The 20,562-nt window shown below is 48.2% G+C and overlaps 1 protein-coding gene across 3 annotated transcripts in view; it reads left to right on the plus strand.

Annotated features, from left to right (window-relative positions):
* The first annotated feature begins 3,014 nt into the window (after positions 1 to 3,014).
* SAMD4B (sterile alpha motif domain containing 4B) overlaps positions 3,015 to 20,562 on the plus strand; it is a 37,146-nt gene continuing 19,598 nt past the window's right edge. Inside the window, exons 1-3 of one of the 3 annotated variants that reach the window (XM_068529043.1) lie at positions 3,015 to 3,046; positions 14,918 to 14,974; positions 16,234 to 16,636. In XM_068529043.1, coding sequence (XP_068385144.1) covers positions 16,441 to 16,636 — 196 coding nt within the window. In that variant the 5' untranslated portion in view covers positions 3,015 to 3,046; positions 14,918 to 14,974; positions 16,234 to 16,440. Of the gene's footprint in view, positions 3,047 to 9,109; positions 9,270 to 14,917; positions 14,975 to 16,233; positions 16,637 to 20,562 lie in introns of those variants that run through there. The other 2 variants (XM_068529041.1, XM_068529042.1) reach the window with 2 other exon arrangements.

Raw genomic sequence — 20,562 nt, forward strand, 5'->3', positions numbered from 1 at the left:
GCTGTGCGGTGTGGCCAAAAAAAAAAAAAAAACCAAGCCAGATGACATGCCTGCCCTCTCAAAAACCCTCTCATGGCTCCACTATTATTTGGGTGAAGGCAAAAGTCCTTATAGTGGCCTTAAAAACTCTAATAAATCATCTGCCACGACCCCTCCTCCATTACCTCTTGGACCTTGTCTTTCAATACTCTCCTCTTTGCTCACTCCTCTCCACCCACACTAGCCCCTTTTTGGTTCTGTGAATGATCCTGTCACCGGGCCTTTGCACTTGCTGGCTCCTCTTTCTGGAACCCTCCTTCCTTCATGGTTCATCCCTTCACTCCTTCAGATTTCTGTTCAAACGTCACCTGATCAAAGGTGCTTTTCCCCATCTAAAACAGTGCCAACCCCATCTCTCAATCCCCTTAGCTTGCTTTTTCTCCATAGAACTTATTGCCAAGTTACATTGTAAGTATTTATTTATTGTTTCTGTCCCCCCAACTAGAAGGTAAGCCTCATGAAGACAGGGATTTTTGCCTGCCTCGTTCACTGCTGAATTTTTAGCACTTGGAGTAGTGTCTGGCACACTTTAGGTACTCAAGAAATATTATTGAATGAATAAATGAACCAGCATCCTTAGAGCACAACCATTCTATATGGTGTGAAAGTTGTTGCTTAAATGGAGGGGGTAATGCTTAGGGTTTGTGATATTCCCCCACTCTGTTTTAAAATGGCCTTTCCAGGCTTCCCTGGTGGCGCAGTGGTTAAGAACCCGCCTGCCAATGCATGGGACACGGGTTCGAGCCCTGGTCCGGGAAGATTCCCACATGCTGTGGAGCAACTAAGCCCGTGCACCACAACTACTGAGCCTGCGCTCTAGAGCCCGCAAGCCACAACTACTGAGCCCCAGTGCCACAACTACTGAAGCCCGTGTGCCTGGACCCCATGCTCCGCAACAAGAGAAGCCACTGCAATGAGAAGCCCGCGCCCTGCAACGAAGAGTAGCCCGTGCTCGCCACAACTAGAGAGAGCCCGAGAGCAGCAACGAAGACCCAACGCAGCCAAAAATAAATAAATAAAAATTTTTTTAATTAAAAAAAAATTTTTTTTAATAAAAATAAATAAAATGGCCTTTCCTCACAGCGTCTGAGATGCCATGTTTTCCTGGTTTTCTTCCTCCTCTCTCTCTGGCTGCTCCTTCTCAATCTTTGTTGAGAGTGTCAATTCCTTTGCTCAAACCTTATACGTCTCCTCTTCTCAAGGTTCTGTCCAGTCCTTGTCTCCATTCCTCCTTCATACCCTCCGCAGGATAGGTCACTAACTCCCACAGCTTCAATTACCATCTTTGATCATCCTCAGATCTTGGTTTCCAGCCCCAATTTTTCTCTTAAGCCCTAGACCCAGGGGTGTGGAGCCGCCTAAACCCTGATGCTGGGTGGCACACACTGGGCTCAGCATCTTCCTAACCTGCTTCTCCTTTGGGTCTCCTTCTCAGGGAAGCCCCTAATCCCCCCAACCTTCTAGCCAGAGGGCCTCGTCTTGGACTTCTCCCTCCCTACCCCTCTGCGGCCACCCAGTCCCAGAGCAGGTTCCCCGGGCCTCCTGGGCATGCATCCCTGCCACCCACTCCTCCTCCCCTCCCCACAGTCCCACCCTGGTGCAAACGCCCCTCTCCTACCCCAGCTGCCTCCCTGGACTCTCCAGCTCCAGTTCTATTTCCTCCAATCCATCTTCCATATAGAAGCCAGAGACATCTTTCCAAACCCCCACTGACTCTCCTTGGCTTGAGGCCCTTCCATGGCTCCTCACTGTCCTCGGGACAAATCCAAACTCTCTCAAGTGGCCAAACTTTTGGCCGCGGTGAACTCTATGTTCCACTCCGACTGCCTTTCTTTGGGTTCCTCTAACAACCACGCCTCTGTCACCTGACAGCCCGCTCTGCTTAGTTCACGCTGATCCAGGACAGTGTGCGGAGTGAATAGGTTACAACAGTCAGAGCAACAACTCCCACTTACTGAAGGCTTTGCGCCCAGCGCTTTATCAACATTTTTAAATTTATTTATTTTATTTATTTATTTTTGCCTGCATTGGGTCTTCCGTTGCAGTGCGCGGGCTTCTCATTGCGGTGGCTTCTCTTGTGCAGCCCAGGCTCTAGGCGCGCGGGCTTCAGTAGTTGTAGCACGTGGGCTCTAGAGCCTAGGCTCAGTAGTTGTGGCACACGGGCTTAGTTGCTCCCGGACCAGGGCTCGAACCATTGTTCCCTGTATTGGCAGGCGGATTCTTAACCACTGCGCCACCAGGGAAGCCCTGCCCAGTGCTTTTAAATGCTCCTCTCTTTCAATTCCTATCTGAGAGAAGAAGCAACAGGCTCAGAGACGGTTGCGGTGGGAAAGCTGAGACTCCAGCAGCCGGAGCGGTTACTTGCTACCTGGACGGTCAGGTGGTGGCGGGGCTCAGGCCTAGAGCGGAGCGTGCAGGCGGGGCGCACAGCTGGGCCTTGAACGCCAGAATCAGGAATTGTGACTTAGCTCGAGGCCGCTGAGGTAGACGCGCGCGAGACTGCCCCCTGCGGGCCGGGAGGCCCAATCCCGGGCTCCGCCGGGCTCCGCCGGGCTCCGCCGGGCCCGTTGCCCGTGGCAACGCCGCGCGCGCCCCGCCCCTTCCCCGCCCGCCGTGCCGACTGCCCGTCAGCCGCGCAGCCGGCCAATCCCACTGAGCGGGGGGCGGGCCTCATGAGCCTCGTTCAACCCCCACGGCCCCCTTCTCCGCTGGGACCCCGCCTTTCTCCGCGCACACCTCGCAGCCCGTTGGCGGGCGCACCGTTCCTCACCGCGGCGTCAGCTAATGCCGGCGCGCGGCAGTCCCGTCGGGGCGGGGCCAGGGGCGGTGACGCACGGCGCGGTGACGCAGCGCGACGGCGGCGGTGGCGGCGGCGGTGGTCGGTGCGGGAGGAGGGAGGGGAGCTCGCGGGCCGGAGAGGGGGCGACGGCAGTGGCGGAGGCCTGAGGAGGCCCGGGCGGCGGCGGCGGCGGCGGCGGCGGCGGCGGCGGCGGCGGAGGCCGAGGCGGTGAGTGGCGGGCAGGGTCGGGCGGACGCGGGGCGGCGGCGGGTCGGAGCGCGCGGGGCTCACCTCGGGGCGCCCCAGGCCGCGGGCGGCCCCGCCCCCTCAGGGACCCCGGGAGGCGGCGGGCGCGGAGCGCGGGCCTCCGAGGTCCCGACCCTCGAGAGAATCTCCCACACCCATTCCCCGAGTCGCCCTCACAGGCCGCTTCTCGAGCTTCTCTCCGAAATTCTCGCCCCTCGGGGTGGCCGGGGGGCCCGGCAGCAGCCTATCTCGTGACCCCCCAGGTGTACCTCAGACACGTCCCTGGAGGGCACGCCCACAGACCCCCCCGAATCCTCCCGAAGTCCTCCGTCCCCTCCCGCGGTGCGAAAGCCTTCCCGAGAGGCCACCCCTGTTATTTCCACGTCTGCTCCAGACCCCGTCCTACGCCTCAAAAATCTTCCTCAGAGAACCCCCGTCTGGTCCCAGATCCCCCATCCTCCTTCTCCGTCCAGAAATATTCCCCCGGGGCCACTCCTCATATTCCAATGATATGTGTCAGATATCTTCTCTAGAAACCTCCCTCGTAAGCCCTAAAAATCTCCTTCAGATCAGAGATTCCCCGAAATCCCCTCCAGACCCCGTACATTCCAGAAATCTCCCCCAGCGACCTACTTCGCACATCCCAACAGTCTCCCCCAGACTTCCTTCTCACACATCCCAAGAATTTTCCCTCCCACCTACCCCCATACCAGAAATCGCCTTGGAGATTTTCCACTCATAGCCCCCAAATCTCAGAGCCCCTCCCCCTGGAATCCTCCAGAATGCCCCTGATGTCCCCTGAAAATCTTCCTCAGAGACTCTCTGAAATGGCCTCGGATCCTCAAAACTCACTTGGAGCGCCCCCACCGCCCCCCCCCCCCCCCGCCAATCCATCTCCCATATACACTCCGCCTTGACATATCCCGAAAGTCATCCCTTTGGCCCCTCCCACAGGTCCCCAAAATCTCTCCCAAAGACCTCCTCATGTTTCTCAAATCTCACCACCCTGAAATGCTCTAGAGATTACCCTCAGATACCCCAGAAATCTTCCCCTGAGACCCTCCTCACTTATCCCAAAACTCTCCTCCAGAGATTCCCTGAAATCTCTGGAGAACTCTTCTTCCACATTCCACAAGTCTCTTCCAAAACCCTTTTTATGTATCCCAAATCTCCTAGTAACCCACACAAAATGTTCCAGAAATGGCTTCCTCAGGATTCCAAAAGGTTTCCTTATAGTTTCTCTCTGATATTTTCTAGAATCGCTCTTCGAATCCCCCTTTCAAAATCTCTCCTTCTAGACCTACTTTCAGATGAACTTTCTTCCTCACAACCCCTATAAACCCTAAGACCCTCTCTTCACGACCCCTCTGAGATGCAGGTTTTCAAGACCTCCTCCTGTCTTCACAGAGACCCCAGCAACCCCCTTGAGCCCTCTGAGATACGCCCTTGAAATCCCTCCCAGAGACCCTTCCAGCACAGAGACCCTTGAATCAGCACTTAGAGACCTCCTGCCTTACTATGAGACTTTTCCTGGATAATTCCCTCCCTGAACTCACCCTCACAGCTTCCCTCAAATCCTCTAGAACCATCTGTAGAAGACCCCCAGCACCAACCGGCTCCTTTTCTTAGAAAGTCCCAGAATTTTTTTTTGAAAAACCCTCTACTCTGACGTTCCCATATTCCCCCACCCGAAGACCCACCTTCCCCGTATATCCTATTGAGACCTTTACTCAGAGATTTCTCATCTGAGCTCTTTGAGAGTTGTTCCTAAAAAGGTGTCTGTCATCCTACTCCAGTAAAGCTAAGATCTCTCACAGAAGACCACACCTCCACAGACTCCCTTTAGAGAATTGTCTCCAGAATTGCTGTGCATCAACAACCCCAGCACTTTGTGAGACTTCCTCAGAACACTCTCTCTCAGATTCTCCCTCTGACATCCCCAAGAAACCTTATTCAGGGCCCTGTCAGATATACCCCTTTTAGAACCCCCATTTACACCCTCTCATCTCCTCCATTCTCTTTCCTCTGAAATCAACTGAGAGATCCTTCTCAGATCTGAGCCTCCTTCCCCCATTATCCCACCACAGGCCCCCAGCATCCTACAGACTCCCCCTCTCAAGAGCCTCTATGTCCCCTTTTATTAAACAGATCCTCAAGAGATACCCTCACCTCTTGAAATCCCAACCCTCAGAGATCTTTCTCTCAGACCATGTTTCTTAGGTTCTATCTTCATAGACCCCTCCTCCCTTTAGATCTTCCCTTCAGAGAGATGGAGAGACCCTTAACACCTTCCTTAGACTTTTTTTTTTTTTTTTAAGGTTTTTATTTTTTTGGCTGCGCTGCAAGGCTTGTGGGATTTTAGTTCCCTGACCAGGGATTGAACCCAGGCCCTCGGCATTGGGAGCATGGAGTCCTAACCACTGAACCACCAGGGAATCCCCACCCTCCTTAGACTCTCCTTGAGGACTCCCCCGATTTTCCTCTCTGAAGCCTTCTTCCTTTTTCCATTTTGAGGGCCTCCTCACAAAAGAATCCCTCCCCCTGTAGTAGTGGTTCTCGAAGTGTTGTCCCTGGACCAGCAACATCAGCATCACCTGAGAACTTGTTAGAAATGCAAATTCTTAGGTCCCAACCCAGACCTACTGAATCAGAAAACCTAGGGGTAGGGCCCAGCTCCTTTTAGGAACCTTCCTGGTGATTCTCATGCATGCTCAAGTTTGAGAGCCACTGCCCTGTAAGAGGATTTCCCTTTCCCCACAGAAAGCCCCGCTGAAAGATATCTCAGGGTATGCCTCTGTGCCCTACTGCCCACCCCCATTTTCCTGGGAGTCCCCTTTGTGAAGTACCTGCCCTCCAGAAGATTCCTTACCCTCTTTGAAAGGTTTCTGGCTTCTCCACAAGGTTACCCCACCCTCTGAGCAATTACTTCATATTCCGCCTTTGAATGGTTCCCTTTCAGATCTTCCTCAGCATTTTCTTCTTCTGGCTTCCCCTCCACCCCTCCATACCATCCCCTTTCTGTGCTTCTGCTTCAAGTTGCTCCCTCCTTGAACACACATGTCCATCTCTTCTCCTTATCTATTCCTCATCTATTCTCCACATAGGCACCCTTGCCTTAAGGCACCTTCCAGTCTTTTCATTCTCTGTGTCTTACTGCCCAGAGCCTTCCATTGTACTTCTTAGAGCACTGCTCATCTTCTTCCTTGTAGTTTTTCATGTACTTGTCCACTCACCCTCACTGGACTGGGAGTTTGGAAAGTACCAGGATGTAACTTGTCCTTTTCTGAATCCCACAAGCTAGGATCGTTCCCTCTGTAAGTAATTAGGAATCATTGGCTCATGGGCAGCTCTTCCTGCATTTGGTCAGAAATCTCTGAGTTCCTTACTCTCACTCCCCATTCAGGTTCAACACACCTTACCCACCACCTCCTCTCCTCTTACCTCTTTTATTCTCTCTACCCAGCTCCTTTTGCCACTCCTCCTAGGAGAGGCTGCCTTCCCCACCTTCTCTCATCTGGAACTTTTCTTTGTGCTGTTTCCTGATTCTTAGCTACCCCACGTCCTATTCCTGGGGATCTGCCTCACCCCATCCTAGTTGGCTTCTCAGCCCTCCTCAGCCTTTGTACGTTTGGGGCCTCCACAGGGCTCTCAACTTTCTCCAAGGGTTTTTGTTTCTCTCTATCAGAAGAATAAACAGATCATGAGGTAAATACTGGGGCTGGCCTTCAGGGAGCTCACAGTACAGTAGAGAGGTTGGGCAGGTACACGGGGCAGAACGTGAGGTACAAATTATATACTGTGGAAATTTGGCAGTGAGAGAAGGCACCCTCTATCTGGAAAGACTTCATAGAAGAGATGGTATTTGTTCTGGGTGCTGTTCCACAAGAGTTGGGATGAGGATGAGTGGCCTTCCAGGCAGAGGAAGCAGCTTATGCAGTGGGTGAAAGACAAGAAAGACTCTTCATCTCTAATCCATGGCATCTCTTCTCTTCACCTAAAGGACAGAGGTGAAAGAAAACAGATCTCTTCCATCTGCATTGTATTTGCCAGTTGCACTTTAGTGACCCACAGAGTAGTAATGTTAATGACCACTGTTTATTGAGTAATTATTATCTGCCAGTCACTGTTTAAGTGCTTCACATGTATTGTCTCATCTCATATTCACAGGAACTCTATGAGGTAGGTAAACTGTGATTATCCTCATTTTACAAAGGATGAAATTGAGGACAGGTGGCACAAATAGAAGGTCTCTGGGCTCTGTCCGTCCCAGGATGATGGTGTCTGGGGTCAGAGAGTTGGATTTTCTGTTCATATAGGGTTGGGTGCAATGGGGCATTGTAGTGTAGTGATTAAGTATGCAGACTCTGGGGCCAGACAGGATTTGCATCCCACATCATTGCTTACCCCCTGTTTTGTGACCTAGGACAAGTTATTGAACTTCTCTGGTCCTTAGTTTCCAGAGTTGAAAAATGAAGGTAATAATGATCTCTTACTTCATAGAACTATTATAAGGATTAAATAAGTTAATGTGTATAAAGTATTTAGAACAATGCCCTGTATATAAGTGCTCAGTTTTAGCAAAAAAAAAAAAAAAAAAAAAGTTCATATCAATCAAGACTCTAAAGATATAGGTGACAGTACGTTAGCTCAAACTGGTTTAATAAAAGAGAATTAATTGGCTCATGTTACTGAAAAGTCCAGAACTAGGATGGCTCTAGACCTCCCTGCATCCAGGAGTTCAAACAATCTTCCTAGTAATCTCTCCCCATTTCTCCACTGACTTAGCTTCATCCTCAACTGGTTTCTGCTTTGTGACAACAAAGATGACCCTCAGCAACCGTAGGCTTAAACCCTACCTTCTTAGCAGGCTCAGTGGAAAGAGAACTCTTTCCTGAGAGCCCCAGTTTGAAAACAGTTTCCTCTCTGAATAAGTGTGAAATGGTGACAGAAGATCCTTTGAGACATGTTTAGGTGAGCGGCGCTCTTAGAGACTCTCTTGCTTGCTAAACCAGATAGGACTGTGATTCCATCCCATGACCTTTCTGAGGGTTGATGGTAGTCCCCGTCTTCACTGTTCCCCAGCCCCAATCATTCTCTTCTCTATGGTCGTTTGGATCCAGAGAGAGTTTATGGCTGGTCTGACCCCACCAGACTTTCCTTTGGGATCTCACTGGGAGAAACAGGAATGAGATGACTGGCCTGGTCTGGTTATAGCCTTGGGGTAGTGGAATCCAAGAGTACTCATGTTCAGTTCCCTACCTCAGCTTTGGGTTTCTAGGGCTCAGAACTTTAGAAGAAGTTAAGTAGATTACTGTGAGTAGAGTTCTGTTTTGTTTGTTTTAGGGTAAATTTGTTGAATAGAGTCTGGTCGAGGGCAAGTAACAGAACAGCAGTGTAGAGTGTGCACATCTCAAACGTCTCCAGCAATTAAACAGTTTATGAAAGCACTTTTCTAGGTGCTGGAGATACAGCAGTGAATGAAACAGTCAAGGTCTTAGAGCTCTTGGGTCTTATATTCTGATGGAGGGAAGATATATAAACAAAAGAAATCAGATAGTGATATGTGCTATGAAGGAATTAAAACAGTGGGAAGGGGGTGGGAGGTTGGCCACTGTACACAGGGTGGTCAGAATTGGCCTCTTAGAGGAGGTGACAGTTGAGCCTGATAACCTGAAAAATGAGAAGGCACCAGTTGTGGGAAGATCTAAGAGCTGGGCATTCTAATCTAAGCATTGTTACATGTGGAGAAAGGACTGCTGCAAGGTGGGGAAATTTTTCACAGATGCTTACTGAGGGTCTGTTATGTGCCAGGTACTATTCTAGGAATTGAAAATGTAGCCATGAATAATACAGCCACAGTCTTCCTTTCCCTCGTGGATCTTACAGTCTAGATGTTTCCGGAAGAGCTGCAGCCTTTGAAGAAACACTTTTTGACGACGATATCAGACCAAAGACTCCTTCCTACTGGGGAGATGAGGAAGATTGGGGCACACATGAACCCAGATCTGATTGATGAGAAGGAACCAACCATGTGATGATCTGGGGAAGAACATTTCGGGTAGAGGGGTCAGCCAGTGCAAAACCCCTGAGATGTGTTCAAGGAACATCAAGGAGATCGGTGTGGCTGAAGCATAAGTGAAGCAGAAGGGGCAAGGGCTTGGAGTGGTTGACAGAGGCCAGATCATGTGGGGCCTTGTGGGCCATGGTAAGGAGTTTACATTTTCACGTGAGAGCATTGTGAAGCTATTAGAGGATTTTTTTTTTTTTTTTTTTTTTTTTTGGCTGCGTTGGGTCTGTTGCTGCGCACGGGCTTTCTCTAGTTGTGGCGAGTGGGGGCTACTCTTCGTTGCGGTGCGTGCACTTCTCATTGCAGTGGCTTCTCTTGTTGCGGAGCACAGGCTCTAGGCGCACAGGCTTCAATAGTTGTGGCACGTGGGCTCATTACTTGTGGCTCGCGGGCTCCAGAGTGCAGGCTCAGTAGTTGTGACTCATGGGCTTAGTTGCTCCGCGGCATGTGGGATCTTCCCGGACCAGGGATCGAACCGTGTCCGCTGCATTGACAGGCGGATTCTTAACCACTGCGCCACCGGGGAAGTCCCTATTAGAGGATTTTTAAAGCAAGACTGTGACATTCGTTTGCTTGTTTGTTTGTTTGTAAAGAAAGTTCACTGGTTTCTGCAAGGAAAACAGGGGCAAGAATGGAAGCAGGAGGCAATACATTTGTCCAGATGAGAAAAGATGATGACTTGAATATGGTGGTGGTAGTAAAAATGGAGAGATACAGATACATGTTCCATGTTGAGAAAATAGGAGTTAATGATGGGATTAGGGAAAGAGGAATGAATCCAGGATGATGATACTAGCTAACAACTCTGTGAGGGTATTTATGCCTCATAACACTATGAGAGTAGGTACTATTATTAAACCCATTTTACAGATGAAAAAACAGACACTGCAAGGTAAAATCATTTGTCCCAAATTATGCAGGTTTCCCAGAGCTCCCCAGGCTCTGTTATCTTCCAGGAGGCCCTGCCTGGCTTCTCCCCTCCTCTCCTTCCCTCCTCCAGGACCATTCATACAAAAGCCTCATTCTTGGCTGAGGCAATAATATACATATTTTGTATACATATTTCAGGAGTTTCTGAAAATAATGGTTGGTTTTCACAAGAGAGAAGTTGGGCTCCCTTGGCTTCTGACATTCTCCTGTTCTTCTCAAGTTGGGATAGTGAGTTAACCTTAGGTAACTAGCCTATTACTTTACTCATGAAATGAACAAGTTCCTCCAAGGCCTATGTGGATGCTGTAGAAAGGCTAGGGATAGGTGGGAAGGCTAATAGGACCCTCCCGTTATTTGTCCAGAGATGTTGGCGTTAAAGGGTGTATGCTTTGGTCCAGCTTTCCAGGCAGTGGAAGGGAACTTATAAATATATATAAATATATAATATATAAACTTATATATATAAACTTATAAATATATATATATTTATAAGTTTATATAAATATAAATAAATACGCTGTAGCATTATTTGCAGGAAGAAGCAAGCGCTCTAAAGCCAGAGTGCTTGGCCTTAAAAATCTCAGCTTAGCTGTGTGCAGTCTTGGGTAAGTGACTTGACCTTCTCTGTGCCTCAGTGTCTTCATCTGTAAAGTGAGAATACTATTATATACATATATATATTTATATTTATAGCTTTTGAGATCAGATGAGCTCATCCACGGAAAGCTATTAGCATAAGGCCTGGCACATGATACAATAATATATGATGTGAAGACATTTGAAGCATCATGCTAGGTGTTTTTATATATATTCTTTCATTTCATTCTTACAACAAGCTTCACTGAGGAAGAAACTGAGTTACTTGCCAAAGGTCAACACAGCAAGTTAGTATCAGTAGGAGAGCTCTGGTTCAGCCAGGTCTCACTCTACAGTGCTGCTTGTGGATGAGGAGAGCTGACCTCCAGAGGCGCCTCCTGTACGTGGGCTGCTTTTCACTGGGGCCAAAGAAAGAGTCCAATGGACAGTTTTTCCTGGAACCTCTTAGCCAATTTTTGACTCCATTTCCCACCCTCCAGGGTTAGAAGATGCTTCTCAAAAAGGTTACTTGGTCTCTTAGAGACCAAGTATGGCAGCCATATTGTTGGACTATTTGAAAGACTTCACCATAGGGGTTCCCCTCTAGTGTCTTTTCTCAAAGGCAGGGAGTCATTTTTGGTCACTTATGTGAGAGACTAGAGCAGCAGATAGAGACTAGAGCAGTGGTGAATTCTCTTGTATGGGAGCAGTCAAGGCTTAAAGTTGAAACTTTAAGTGGTAGAAACCCAGCTCAAACTGACCTCAACCCAAAAGGAATTTATTGGTCCATGTAACTGAAAAGTCTGGGATGGGGAGGTGGGGTGGGAGGCTTCAGGCTAACTGGAGACAGGTCTTCAAATGATGTGAACAGGTCTCTCTTTTTCTCCCCTCTTTTGACTCTGCTTTCATCTGTATTGGCTTCATTCTGAGGTAGGCCCTCACTGTGAGGTAGCAGAAGTGGCAACCAGGAATATCAGGAGATGTTGTATAATCTGAGCAACCCTAACCAAGAACTTATTTTCCCCAATAGTTCCAGCAAAAGTCCAGGGAGGCCTTCCCTTGGCCAGGCTTTACTCCATGTATGCTCCTAGATCCAAGAAAGACAGTTAATTCTCCAAAGGGAATTTAGGGGCCTGGTACCAGAAGATGGGCATGGATGTTTGGCAGACAAATCCACCAGAATCCATCATAGTAATTTGCTACCACATTAAGATGTCTTCAAATAGTCAGGGCTGATGCCTCTTCCCTAGCCAATCTCACCAAGCCAGGTCTTCCTTTCTCACTGTTGCCAAGCACGCAGGAGAGGAGGTAGCTGGAGGCCTCTGGCTTTTTGATGGAAGAAAGCCATCCAGTCCTCCTCTCCAGTCACCATCCAGACCAAACACCCAGCATTCTTCTCCTGTCCAAAACATAGGAACACTTCCTTTAGGGATGATTTTTATTGAAGTATAGTTGATTTACAATGTTGTGTTAGTTTCTGATGTACAGCAAAGTGAATCAGTTAAGTGTGTGTGTGTGTGTGTGTGTGTGTGTGTGTATTCTTTTTCATATTCTTTTCCATTAGGGTTTATTACAAGATACTGAATATAGTTCCCTGTGCTATACAGTAGGACCCTGTTGTTTTATCTATTTTGTATATAGTAGTGCGTATCTGCTAATCCCAAACTCCTAACTTGTCCCTCCCCTAATAGTATATTCTTAAAAGTGACTGTTTGTTACCTAAAGCCCCAGTGTTTCTTGAGGACTGTCCAAGCTATACTTGGGCACTAGATCCTCTCTACTAATCATGTTTCCTGAGCAGTGGGGTGGCTTAAACGTGTAGGACCTTCTCTAGGCCCTCGAGAGGGATGGTTATCAGACTTTTGGTCTTATCACAGTTTGTGTCTATCTGGTCTAAGGACTGCAGGCCACAGGCTTTGTTTGTTCTGTATAGTGGTTCATTGTTGCTCTTTTAATATGGATTATTTTCCAACATTTAAAAATAGGGGAATTTTATTTAAAAATCCAGATTTCTGGCTCCTCTTTAAAAATATATATAATAATCTAAGATCTAACAATACTGGACCCAAATTCCTACATGGCAGCAGTTGATTAGAGCTAAATAGTAACTTCTCCCTTTAGACAGGGTGTGTGCTTTCCAGCTCACCATAGTCCTCACCAGCCTGCTCCATTCAAAACCTGGCCTTGTAAGCATCATGTTTGAGATCCTGCTGTGTCCCAAGGCTTTGCTTCTAGCATTTGGCTCGGGGGAAGAAACTGGATTAATGTTCAGTCAACAGTTTATTTAGGGGGCACAGTGCTGTTGCTTGGGAAAAGTAACAACCCAGTAAAAGTGTTTATAGGAAAGAGTGTGCACAACTTTGGTCTGTTTGTGGATTTGGTCATCTTTTTGCCGTAAACGCTGTTGGCATAGCAAACCTCCCATCACAGTTGTTCCCTCTGAAATAGTAACATGTCCTTCTATCTTATGAGTTGCCACCCAGTGAAGGAATCCCTCCCACTCCCAAGGGATATTCATCCAGCCTCTGCTTGACCACTTCCAGCAGCCAGGGAGCTTATTACCTCCTCATATGGCAGCCAGTTCCATTCTTGGACAGATACATTATTTTAAAATTCTTCCTTATGTTGAGGCAGCTGCTGTCTCCTTGGGACTGAAAGCCACAAAATGCTGGAGCTGGGAAGGGAAACTGATTTTTTTCAGGCACATGAGCTACCACTCATCCATCCCGTATCCAGGGCAAACATTGATAATCAATCACATTACTCTTTCTCACTGAGCCAGAAAGTAAAATGCAGCCTTAATTTTTTTTTAATTAAATTTATCTTTAAAAATTACAAAAGTAATATGTGTTCATTTGCAACTAGTGAAATAGTACAAAGTTATATAAAGAGAATGTTAATAATTCCTCCTTCTCTCCAAGGTAACCAATATGAACAGCATACACATTTCTCTACATACATACATACATAGACATTGACATATGAGATATTTAAGGGTTTTTGTATATGGCTCTTTTTTTTTTTTTCATTTTACAAAAATGGCATCATTGTACATATTACTATGTACTTATGGACATCCCTCCATCTTGGTAGTTAAAGATCAAACACTATACTTAGATATAAATACATTGTTTGTATGCTGCTATCAAGATCAAGCATATTTTTAATTACTACATAACATCCCCTTGTATGAGGTATGCTCCAATTTATTAATCATTCTCCATTGATGGATATTGCCATTGCTTCATTTCTTCAGTACCCTTCTCACTGCAGTGTTCCGGGCAGCCACTACCAATCGATTGGAGTTAGCCTGTGAGGTAAAACCCATTTGTCATGTCTGATCCAGTCTCGCTCCTTATCTCACACGTTCTAGAGAAGGGAAGCAGAGTAGCTCAAAGATTAAAGTGACAGAGTGGCTGGGGCAAGACTAGAACTGAATTTTCTTGACTTTCAACATTTCCCGTATCTCATGTTGCCTCTCACTTAGAGCCATCTACCCTGTTTCTCCTCTGGAGTAAATAAACAAATCTAATTCTTCTTCTGTGTGCTACGCCTTCAGGTATTTGAAGTCAGTTATGCCATTCCTCCTGAGTCTTCTCTTCCCCAGGGGAAATTTCCCCAGTGCCTTCAAATTTTTCTCTTAGGGCAAGGTTTCCAAATCCCTTTACTATCCTTTGGGCGATTCCTTCTATCATCTTCTCCCCAGGGGCTGTAGAAGTCCCAAGTGTGGCTTCCATGCTCACTTTCATTTATTCATTCAATAAATATATATTGAGCACCTTCTAAGTCCTAGTCACTGTTCTAGGCACTGCGCAACTATATAGCTTGCATTTGTTGGGAAGAGAGAAACAACAAACAAAGATAAGATGATATCTGAGGGTGCCAAATTATATAGAATAAATGAAATAGCATTAATATAATAGAGTGACAGAGAGAAACTCCTTAGATTGGATGGTCAGGGAAGATCTCTCTGAGGAAATGACACTGAGCTAAGACCTGAGTGACAAGTAGAAGCCAGCCATGCATAGGTCTGGGGGAAGCCATGGATAGGTACAAGTGAACAAGAACTTGGTACACAGGGAGGTTGGAGGGGCCACCAGAGTCTTGCAGGGAGCCCTGTAGGCATTTTATTTAAATGCAGTAGGAAGTCATTGGAGGGTTTTAAGCCAGGGAGGCAACATTTGATTTGTCTTTTGAAAAGATTTCTGGGAGGCTTGTTTAGCTGGGAGCAAGGTTTCATTCCCCCCTCACACACTTTCTCTTGTTTCTTATATCCAAAGGGATTGACAGCCAGACCAGTTTGCTCTGTTCAACTGTCCCACTGAGGATCTATTGAGGTGAGTCACAGCCATTGTCAGGTGTACCTCAACAGCCCTCCTCAGCAGGAGCATGGACATTCAGGGAGATGGCAATAGCTCCCTAAAACCTAGCCCAGCAGGTTCAATGGGTCTTTGTATGGAGTTCTCAGTCCTCTTGGCAGCCAGAGGGAGATGGAGCCAAATGTGGTTTGGGGATGGAGCCAAGAGCACTGGTTGCAAGAGAGACAGAGGGGAAATGTGAGTGGAGACCTGGAGCAGGAGACACTTAGAAAAAGCCTTAAGAGTAGTGTCCAGAAACCAGTCAACTGAAGAATAGGCCTGTTGTCTGCCCAGTTGACACAGCTCCTGTGTAGTTCCTGCCTGCTAAAGGAATTTGGACACTTTCTTGCTTGGGAGTTTTTAACATCTGATGTGTCGCCTTCTCAGGTTGGTATCCTCTTGGCTCTTAGGAGTCTGAGTGACAAGCTGCCATCTCTGGGAGCCAAGGGGACATCGCAACCTAGAGGACCTGGGTCAGGAGTAGCCTTCAAGGGAATGAAGAAGAAGTGAGAGATTCACTTCAGAACAGGGATAGGTGGGATCTTAGAGATCGGAGTGGGAGAGCTGGGTTGGAACAGATGAGATCCCCCCAGCATGTTGGAGATCTCTGAAAAGGACCTCTGCCCCTACGCTCAGGCACCCAGTTACTGATCAGTTAGCTATCCACATACCTGAGATCTCCACCAGGGTCACCACGCACCTGTATCCTAGCCTTGTGGGTCTTAGCTTGAAATAATACAAAGAGTCCATAGGGTCCTTTTAGCAGGCGAGCAGTCACTCTGCCCAGACCCCTGAAGGAGGTGACCAGAGACCAGCAAGGAAAGGGCATGTGCTCAGCATCACATGTCTGCTTAGTCATGTTCACCTGGGGCCAGGTCTCCATTAATTCAGATATTTTGCCACAGTGTGCAGTGTCTCCTATTTCCCATCTAGAATATCTTGGCAACTTACTCTCTGCTTTAAATCCACTTCCTTTGGCCCTGTGACAGCCAGACCTGAGGGGAAGCATCTTCTCCTTTGTCTGGGTCTCTGAGTCCCAATCAAGCCTTTTCTCTGGATCTGGAGATTGGAGGGAGAGTTGGTTTAGTATCTGGTTAGCTTCATCTTTCTCCCAGGAGCTCGGCAGAGTAGGTGCCCTGAAAGGGGAAGGCCTGAGGCCTCCTTACCCCTTCAGCCCACACTCACCAGGCCAGTTCCAGCCCCTTCATTCTCTCTGACCTCCTTGCTTCCTTTTCCAGGAGCCTGGAGAGGAGTGGCTAGACCAAGACCTCCCCCGATGTGAGCAGGTGTCCTCCTCCCTGCACCACCCATTGCCACCACGCCAGGGAACATCCTCAAGCCCTGGCCCTCAGGGGAGAGGTAACAGGAGCCCGCAGCCGAGACCATGTGACGGCGCTGGCCCTTGCCACCGCCGTCCCCCCCACCCTGGCCCCAGGCCTGGCACCATGATGTTCCGAGACCAGGTGGGCATCCTCGCTGGCTGGTTCAAGGGCTGGAATGAGTGTGAACAGACAGTGGCCCTGCTGTCACTTCTGAAGCGGGTCACCCGCACCCAGGCCCGCTTCCTACAGCTCTGCCTGGAGCACTCACTGGCGGACTGCAATGACATTCACCTGCTGGAGTCGGAGGCCAACAGTGCTGGTGAGTCTCCAGAGATGGGAGCACAGCAGGAGGGAGACCTGGAACAGGAACAGATATCAGGTGTCTGAGGAGGCCTACCCAACAATGGCACTAAGAAATGTGGGTTCTAGGCTTGCTGGTAGGTGAGGAGTCCCTGACCTCCCAAGTTATCATCATGGCTCTTCTGGGGCTTTGTTGCCAGAAATCCTCAGACATGGAATGGGGGACTCCTGGGGGAGTGCAGTGCAAACTGGAAACTACCCATAACAGAAGAAGGATCACGTAGGGTGGCTTGTCTGGGCGGCTAAAAGGAACAGACTAAAGTCATTACCTATGAAAGGGGGACGGTAGGTGAGCATTATTTCATTTCTCAAGCTATGGGACATCAGACCTAGGAGGGAATTTTAGAACTCTTCCAAAATTCACATGTCATCTTATACTGTTCTTTATCCCCTCAAAGGTAGGTTGCTCCTAAGGCATAAACAGCTTCAAGAGAGTTTTGAATTTAGATATAGTCCGTATCAGTTTTCTGAACACTCAGTAGAGAAGTGCTCTTTGTCCCACGAAGTTGACATTATGACGGGTGAGCTAGGCTTCTCTAGAACCTCTCCCTCAGGCCCCAGGTATAGCTAGGAGTCAGTCCAGAGAACCATCTCAAGGGGCACTGCTGAAGCCATTCTGGCCTTCTGGGCCTCCACAAGGCTGGATGGAGAGGTGTTGACCTAGGTGACGGGTGGGAGTGATGGAGGCCAAAGAAGAGGGGGAGTATGTGCACCTGAAAGCTAGCTGGGGAGGGGACCCCAGGACCCCATGTAGCCTGTGTCCAAACCTTTCCCATGTTCTTCCTCAGGGTAACAGTTCACATTGAGTCCCTACAACAAGCCAAGTACTGGTTTTACTTGTATAGTAACTTTGAAAACAGTGTTCTTTGGTGGCTCTAGAGTCAGACTGTCGAGGTTTAAATCCCAGTTGTGTCACTTGCTGTATAATCAAGTAACTTCACCTTTCTGAGCCTTGGTTTCCTCATCTTTAAAATCAAGATGATAACTGTGTTTCTGGGTTAGTTACGACCCCTCTGAGAACAGTGCCTGGCATGTAGTAAACATTCAATAAATGTTAACTGTTATTTTTATTGTCAGTAACTCGTTTAGTCCACACAACAACCTCATGAGAAAGGTAGTGTTGTTGTCTCCATTTTATAGGTGAGGAAATCAGCATGGGCTGCTAGGATTGGGATTTGGGGACCCCCAGAGCTGCTTCCTTCCTCTTCTCAGGCCTACCCGTCTTAGCAGCAGTCACCTTTATTTTTCTGAGTTTTTATGTACAATTCACAGAAGCACCATGGCTGTAGAGGAAGACAGTTCCTCGGGCCAGGAATCATCAGCTTAAGTCCCTGTCTCGCAGACAGTGAGCAGCGGGAACCCAGCTTGGCTCCAGCAAGCTCAGACCTCAGCCATTTCACAACTCTCCCATCCTCCCCACCAGGGAGGGTTCCCCTCTGCTCTGGCACCAGGGCAAGGGTTCTGGGGTTGTGGTATGGCTCTGCCCCTAGCGTGGGGGCTCCTTTGGGGCGGGCCAGTGTCTTAAGAAGCTTGGTCACACATCCCCACCACCCCACCCTGAGCAGGGAGTTGGGTGAGCACTGGGTGCCAATCCTGGCTATATATCAGAATCACACTCGTGCTTACTGCTGTTTATTTATTAGAGCATTTTTAGTTTTTGCTTTTGTTTTCAAAATTTGTGGTAAAATCAAACCATATGAAAGGTAAAAATTGAGGTCCCCTTCCAGACTTCCACGTTCCCAATTTGTGTATGTTTTATGAGATATTCTGTGCATGTATGAGCACATACAAGTTCTCCCTCCAGCTTTTTCATTGTTTTGATTGTTTTAGCACACAGAACATTGCACATATTAACCAATTTGCTTTTTTCACTTAACAGTATAACTTGAAGATCATTCCATATTCAGCACATACGTGTATACCTCATTGTTGTTAATGGCTGCTTGATTGTAAGAATAGTAAGGTAACAGAGCCTGACCTGTGTATCAAGCAGTGCTTTACCTTTATTACTTGTAACCCTCACAACAGTTCCGTAAGGAAGGTCTTATAACTCCCCCATTTACAAACAAGACTGAGGTCTGCAGAGATTAGTGGCTTGCCCTGGGTTGTACAACTGGTCAGAGGTGGAGCTGGAATTTGACTTTAAATTTCTTCCTCTTGATCAGTAGGCTCTACTGCATGGTATGTTTGGTCTTAGTCTTACAAGCAGTGCTGTAATGAGTACCCTTTAAGCATCTCTAGGATAAATTTCTAGAATTCTGTGGGACTGCTAGTTTGAAGTTATGTACGTTTAAAGTATTTGTTGTTACCACATTGCCCTTGAAAGACATGGTACACTTCATACCATGGTATACTCTATGCCTGAGACGCATCTCAGACAGTTTACATTAAGATATTGTGGTTAATACCTGTCCTTGAGAACTGCTGTGGAATGACTTGACTAGTGAATGAATATATGAATCAAGGTCTTTAGCCATAGCCCTATGTCAGGTGGTGAGAAGAAAACAAGTTGGCGCTTAGGTGGGTGGAGAGTTAGGGAAAACTTAAAATGAGGGAAGAGAGGGAGGGCCATGGTGTGTTCCAGAGTCAGCAGGAAGCCTGCCAGGATTAGAGCAGAGCATGACTGGAGAGAGAAGTGATCACAGAGGTAAAGCCTGTGGGGCCTTGAACGCCTCTTCCTAATAGACATGGGGGCTCCAAGACTGTGTCTCCTGTCTCCCTCCCAACCTCAGGTAGAGCAGCTGCCCTGCCTTATTTGTGAAGGAAGGAGCTGCTTCCTGGGCTTGGAGGCCTGCATCCTTTTGGAGGGCTTGGAGGAGCTCTGCATCCTCTGTTCATTACGGCTTTCCCATCCCACTGTGCTTCCCAAATTTGCATCATCACAATCACCTGATGGGGGAGAATGTGACCTAAAATCCAGATTTCTGGGCCCCCAACCCAGACCCACTCAATCAGAGTCCTGCGAGGATAGGCCTGGTAGTGGGTACCCAAGTTCTCCTGCTGACCAGGCAGTTTGAGGGATGATACTCTACTGATGATTCATTTGTCATGGGACACGAGAATAGGAATCAGGACATCCAGGAGTTCTAGATCAAGCTCTGCCACTGACACCTTTTGTGACGTGGGCCAGCCCCATCCCTCTTGGGCCTGAGGATTCACTAGACAGTACGGGGATTGTTCTAGATACTCTCCAAGTACATCAGTAGCCCTTAGTATTTTATGGGGTGGGCCCCTCAGCAAACCTGTCCCTCCTTCCCACCAAGATGCACACTTACCCCACAAACCAAATCTTCAGTTCAGTTGGTCTACCAATTCTGGATAAGGGTTGCCTATTACAAGGTCTGAAGCTCTTCTTCAGCTTTTCAGATCCCGTCAAGCCAGGAGGGCCGAACAGTGAGGCAGATCCTCTGCCTTTTTCTGGGTTTATACTCCATGTCCCACTCATCCAACCCTGCTACTTCCTTCAGTTCTCCCAGGGAGACCCTGGGTTCAGGTTTGGGTCAGAGCTGCCTACCCACCCATCTCCTTCTCAGAAAGGGCCAGGGAATGCAGAGAGCTCAATCTTGGTGAGTGGGTTCCAATGCTGGCTTCATGTCAGAGTCACTTTATAAAAGGAACCTGAGGCCTCGGTCCTATCTCCAGAGATTTTGGTGTTTTTTAAGCTCCCTACTTGACACTTGTGTGCATCCAGTGGAGAACTACTAGTCTTGATGCTGACACTTGAGTCTGGGTGGGCCCAGGAAGGTGGTGAAGGTACTGTCACATGACCTACTGGGAGTGGAGAGTAGGGGGGCATGGAAGAGGCTCTGGTCTGGGCTGTCCCTTCCTCTCAAGCAGCTAGGAGGGTGTAGGGAAGTCCCCCAGCCCGGGCAGCCAGCATTGGTT

Source organism: Eschrichtius robustus, chromosome 19 (assembly GCF_028021215.1).
Source record: "Eschrichtius robustus isolate mEscRob2 chromosome 19, mEscRob2.pri, whole genome shotgun sequence".
Lineage (NCBI taxonomy): Eukaryota > Metazoa > Chordata > Mammalia > Artiodactyla > Eschrichtiidae > Eschrichtius > Eschrichtius robustus.